At 55.4% G+C, this 6000-nt stretch overlaps 1 protein-coding gene across 1 annotated transcript in view; it reads right to left on the reverse strand.

Moving 5' to 3' along the window:
* WWC2 (WW and C2 domain containing 2) overlaps window positions 1–6000 on the reverse strand; it is a 125585-nt gene that overhangs the window by 22785 nt on the left and 96800 nt on the right. The window contains exons 10-12 of the mRNA XM_006106412.3: window positions 5213–5455; window positions 2201–2290; window positions 831–1444 (exon numbers count right to left, since the gene is read on the reverse strand). Of these exons, the coding sequence (XP_006106474.1) occupies window positions 831–1444; window positions 2201–2290; window positions 5213–5455 (947 nt within the window). The remainder of the gene's footprint in view (window positions 1–830; window positions 1445–2200; window positions 2291–5212; window positions 5456–6000) is intronic.

Consider the following 6000-nt stretch of genomic DNA (forward strand, 5'->3'; position numbering starts at 1 on the left):
CTGAACTGGCCAATCAGGTAATACTTAGACTCCTAGCTAGGACCATGAAGACCAATTAAACAGGCTCCTTGAAACAGCAAGAAAACGCCCGCGAGGAGGCCGTGCTCTGGCGTGTCGCAGGCAGTCACGCGTGCAGTGTGGAAGGGCTCCGGGGCCACGCGGGGGCTACTTCCGTTTCGTTTCAGGCCAGTGCCATGGCAGACCGCCCTCCTCGACCACAGCTGTGCTCGCGTGCCAACAGGGCACCACTGTCCTCTCTGCAGCCACATCGGCTCTGCAGAGGGAAACTATCCCGGAAAAGAGAAGTCTCCGTTCCTGTCTGAGCGGCTTCCCGCCCGGCTGCAAGGAGCACGGAGGCCAGCAGGTGGCAGCGCGGCACCGTCCCTGGGCCACCCTACACCAGGCAGAGGGAGCGTGTCTGCGAGCGTCTGGCCGGAAACAAAACCGTGTTTGTACAGAATCCCCGGGGCAGCCTGAACACCGAGCCAGCACCAATGAGCAGGATGCTAATGGCTTTGGTTCTCGTCTGGTTCAGGCCAGCTCTGCACAGAAAGCCCTCCTCTCGGCCTTGTCCTTCCAGAACCGCAGAGCACGTCCCGGTCACTGCCACACGCAGAGCAGAAACCAGTGACTCAATCATCACCCAGGGAAGGCGATTCCTATTTGATAAGGAAAAGTGTCTAGGGATATCACCTAAACACTCCTTAGACGAAGCAAATTAAAAAAGAGCAGGGGGACTAGCACCATTGGTGTAAGTGGAAAAAGTCACCCTCCCATCATTCCCCTTAAGACGGCCCAGCGGGGACCAGGCCAGCGACGCCCACAGGTACCTGCGGCGCCTTCGTAGAACGGCTCCCTGGCGCCTTCGCGCAGGTCTTTGTCCTCTAACAGGGCCTGGGACGCGCCTCCGGCGTCAGTGTCCAGCAGGATCTGACTGTCGCCGAGGCCCATGTCTGCGAAGTGGCTGCTCACGTCGCAGTCGTCGAAGTCGGCGGTGAACCGGTGGAGAGGGACGTCGTGGGAAGACATGGGGAAGGTGCCTTCCAGCACCAGGGGGGAGCCGGGAGGGGACAGGGAGGACAGGGAGGACCGCGAGGACAGGGACGTCACAGACTTGGGGGCCTCGGTCGGCGGGGGCGCAGGGCCCGCGGCGGCCGCCCCGCAGGGACCGCTCTGGCCGGGCTGGCTGGGGGACTTGACCACTTCGTTCTCATGGATGGTGGTGATGGGCCCGGAAGGGACGTAACCGCCCTTTTCTTGCAGGAGGAAGTCCAGTTTATACTGATAGTCCACGTCGAGCTGGTCGCCCGGGCTGGTGTAGTAGAGCTCGCTGGAGCTGAGGGAGTTGAGCGAGCCCCTGCTGGAGGTGTTCAGGGACCCCCGGCTGGAGGCCAGGGAGCCCAGGCTGCTCCCGGACGACATGGACAGGGTGCTGGCGGAGAGGCTGCGAGAGGAGAAGCGCGATGGTCAAAATTGGATTCATCAGGAAGCCCAGGCCCAGCCCCAGCACCGCTGGCTCTTCAGACCCCGTGAGGCCAGAACAGCCCGTGATGGGCTTCTTCATGAACACTGCAACCTGGCTCTCTGCTACTCTTTCAGCAGTAACCCTACTCGTATTCAAAACCACCCCTCTCTCGCAAAAGACACAAAAGCGGGGGAATCAAATCCCTATCGGCAAATCTACCCGCACAGGGATCCAGAAGCAAGGATGTCATTTAAAATACAGACGGGTAAACAGGACCAAGTGCTAGTGCAGTCCCTTTGCTGAACAAATGGCACTTTCTGAGAGAAGTGAGGCGCGGTGAGGAAGCAGAGCTGACAGAGTTGGGCTCCTCCACCTCCCCTTGTGTGTGTTTAAATAGTGACGATGTTCTCGGACTTAGCTGCCGCCCCCCTTTCAAAAGAAGGGCTGATGTGGACAAGATATGTCATTTCCCTAAGTGTGTACTGAAGCTAAATACACCTGTTTCCCACTAGATATTTCAAATGTGTTTCAAATGCCACCTGGAGGTTCATGAAAGAAAAATCTATGCAACCTTAAGTTTGGTCATTCAAGTTTGAATTGTACTAGTATAACTTACATTCCTTTCTTTTAAACAGTTGAACATAAGGAGAAAAGCAATCAAAGGTGGATGAAAACATTCCTGAATGCAGTCAGGAAAAGACGTCCCCCCGAGAACCGAGAACCGGAGAGACTTGCCTTTTCAGCTCTGAGTGCAGATAAGTAGTTAATTTGGTCGTTTCTTCGAGTTTCTGGAGCAGCTCCTTCCTTCGCTCTTCCAGTTTCAATCTAGAAAAAAACCACAGAAATGAATTTATATTTTCAAATGACGATGATAAAACACGGAGACTGAAGGGAAAGGTTATTATCATACAAACATTACGCGCCATGAAGGGGGCGCCTGTGAACTTGATGGTGAGGGAGCAGCCCCAGCAGGAAGCGAAGTGGGCAGAAGCGCCTCGTTCGCATAACTGAGGATGCTGTGAATTTGGTTTTCTATGGGCGAAAAACCTCACGCTCTTGTGAATTACAGAGAAAGAGAGAGAGAGAGAGAGAGAGAGAGAGAGAGAGAGAGAAGGAAAACAAGGCCCTAACCGAGGTCACAGGCTCCCACAGGCCCGTGCTGGGCTCCCAGTCCTAGAACAATGTAACAGCAATGACGAGAATCATAAAAGGTCACCGAGGTACTGAATAGGTAAGACTGTGCCAAAGGAATGTTTAGTGATAACAATTCCAATCTTAATTCGATGGGAACGTTAGTGATTAAGAAACCAATTAGTCCAAATGTCTGTGCGAGAGAGACACAGCTATGACTGTCCCTCCGTCCGCAGGACAGCCATCGCCGCACCAGATCACCATGGAGCTCCGTGCACGTGGCTTCACTGCACTGGAGTCGGGGGTTTGTGAAAATCAGATGTTCCGGAACTGTGTACGCGAAGAAGCCATTTGAAAACACACTCAGCTCCCAGGTTATGCAGCTAGGAGCCTGCCTGGGGGCCGCTGCGTCATCTCAGGGCCCTCAGACGTCATGGAAACGAGCCATTCAGAGGGGGGCAGGGGACGCGGAACACCACGGTGTCCAGGCTGGTGCTGTGCTGGCCGTGCGTCCTCAGGAGAGCCACTCGTCCAGGCCTCAGCCTACTCATCTGTGCAATGGGGAGCACAGCCCCCCTGAGCCTGCCTGTGAGGCTGTGGAGGCAACCAAGTGGGGAGAGTGTGTGTGGGGCGCGCTCAGACGTCACCACAGACCAGCCCACTCAGAGCCTCACGCCCTGCAAGGTGGCGATATAAACATTAACTCCTCTCCTGGGAAGAAAAAGAAAATTTCCCTAATTTCCAGCTCCTTTGAAATGTTATGTATGTTTTTAGGCAGTAAGAAAACATGCCCATATTTTATTTATAGGTATTTTTCCTTTGATGTGTCACCAACACAATTTCATTACATGTTAAAGTAAAAAAAGTAATTCTTGTCATTTTGTTTAGGACTTCAAAGGGTGGTAAATTCTTAATTCACAGCTTTCAAAGGTGGATTTTGAAAAGGAGTACAGGCCGTACTTTTTAAATCTCTTAAACATAAATCAGAACTCAACAAGGAAAAATATTAATACAAAACAGATGAAAGGAAGGAAGGTCTGGAGAAAGCCCCCATGTCTCCTCAGAGCCCAGTCTTCTGAGCAGCAGAAGCCTTTCTAATTACGGAAAAATCTAAATAGTGCACAAGCGAACGAAGGCTCTTTCTGGGGAGTTAAGGAGGCAACAGCATGACGCTAGTGTGTTTCAAGCTAAAATGTAAAATCCGTCTGGCTGTGTGGCTCAGTGGTTGAGCATCGACCAACGAACCAGGAGGTCACGGTTCGATTCCTGGTCAGGGCACATGCCGGGTTGCGGGCTCCATCCCCAGGGGAAGGAGAGGGACCGGTGAGGCGCTGCGGTCCTTTAAGACAGAACAGGGGCGGCATCTGCGAGGCTTCCCCTTGGCACACCCTCTCCTGTTCCCTAAGGTGTGAGGCTGCAGCTGCGCGTTATCTTGACCAACATCTTCACTTACAAAGGCCAGTTCTCCCAAGGCGGTTAGACGCAGGGTAGGCAAGTCCACCCACGATGCCACCTAACCTGGGATGTCCAGAGACTTATTTTTCCCCTCCTCCATCCTCCCCACCTCACTGTTTCATTTTTATTGATTTCAGAGAGGAAGGGAGATGAGAAACATCAATGATGAGAGAGAATCATGGATCAGCTGCCTCCTGCACGCCCCACACTGGGGATCGAACCTGCAACCAGGAATCGAGCTGTGATCTCTTGGTTTATAGGTCAACACTCAACCACTGAGCCACGCTGCCGACTCAAATGTTTGGTATTACGTAGACACATGACCGTACACACTTATAGAGCACAAGGAATTAGAAGGCAAGGAGCCGAGAAGGTACAAAAAGCAGAGGGACTGGGTCCGGCTGGGTCCTGGGACGTTACTTCCCGTCACTGGGATTACACGAATGTGAGTTTCTTTCCTGTCACCTGGGACTGGACACTGCTCCTCCCCTGTTGGCCTGAGGGTGTGTGGTGGCTCAGGTGCCCCCTGGTCCACAGCTGGCACAGATGTTGGCGGTCAGTCATCAGGTGCAGATGTGCGCCTTCACACCGACACCCTGGGGTCCCCTGCCTAACAGTCCTGCTGATCTGACTGCAGAACCGGATTTTTAAGATTAAATGATCAATTCACACCTTCCCGCAGAGATGAGAAAACCGCTTTACATGTCACCTCCTGCAGAGGAGGCTCTCAACGGACAAAGTCCACGAGGACATTCTGTGACCTGGGGAGAGGGCCAGGGAGCGAGCTGACCTTCCTTGTGAAATGAGAAGTAACTCCTTTTGCATCCTTGTGAGTAATGAACCCAGAAGAGGAAGCCTCGCGGCTCCCACAGTCCAGGTACCCTCGCTCATCAGGGGCTTGGTTTACGGTACGGTTACCAGCCACGGTCAGTGACGCTCTGCGTCCTTCGCTTTCAGCATCTGCCTCGGCACCTTCCCGATCCTCACAGACCGGAGGAGCTGCGGGACGCGGGACTTGGAGGGACAGCGGACGGGTGCTTGATGACTGGACAGGAAGAGCCACCGGGCCCAGTGCACGGAGAGCACCGAGCCCAGGGGCAGGGCACCAGCATGGCTGAGACACACCCACAGGCCTCCCGGCCCGGCCCCGGGGACACCCACCTCTCGGCCAGCGCCCGGCTGGGGGCGCCCCGCACGGACAGCAGCTCCGCCTCCAGCCGCTGGCGGTCGGCCTCCAGGCGCTCCAGCTCGTCTCGGGTGCGTTTTTGCGGAGTGACGAACTGGAGCTCCTTCAGAAGTTCTTCTTTCTCATGAATCAGCATCAGCTTCTCCTTCTCAACATCCAGCGCCCCGGGCCAGGCTTCACTGTCCAGTTTCGACAGCTCAATTTTCAGGTTGGCCATGCTGGAACGGAGAGAGGTGAGCGTGAACGCAGAGCTCCAAGAGGAGGAAACAGACGGGCTAAGGCGGGTGGACGCTAAATTCCCCGTGTGCCTCGCCAGGGGGTGTGAGCCTTGCAGGGGTGTGAGCCTCGCAGGGGAGTGAGCCTCGCCAGGGGTGTGAGCCTCACAGGGGTGTGAGCCTCGCAGGGGTGTGAGCCTCGCAGGGGTGTGAGCCTTGCAGGCGTGTGAGCCTCGCAGGGGTGTGAGCCCCGCCAGTCTCTGGGCCTGGCTCTGTGCTTAGCTGTCACCAGGTCACTGCCCCACCTTTCAAGTCTGGTGAGCACTCCCCCTCTCTCAGAAAAGGGTGATGGTCACAGCATGCAGAAGCTCCAAAACAGGGGACTCCGGAACCCTGGCAGGTGGCGGAGGAGACCCGGAGGCCCCCATTAAAAGCTGCGGTGCCCCGAGTGCCACCGTTACAGAGGTGAGACGCTGTCCCCAGGGTGGCTTGGGGGAACTGGCACACGAGCCAAGTGGGGAAGGAGGAGGGAGAAGAGTGGCGGGTGG

This window comes from Myotis lucifugus, unplaced genomic scaffold, assembly GCF_000147115.1.
Source record: "Myotis lucifugus unplaced genomic scaffold, Myoluc2.0 scaffold_821, whole genome shotgun sequence".
NCBI classification, from domain to species: domain Eukaryota; kingdom Metazoa; phylum Chordata; class Mammalia; order Chiroptera; family Vespertilionidae; genus Myotis; species Myotis lucifugus.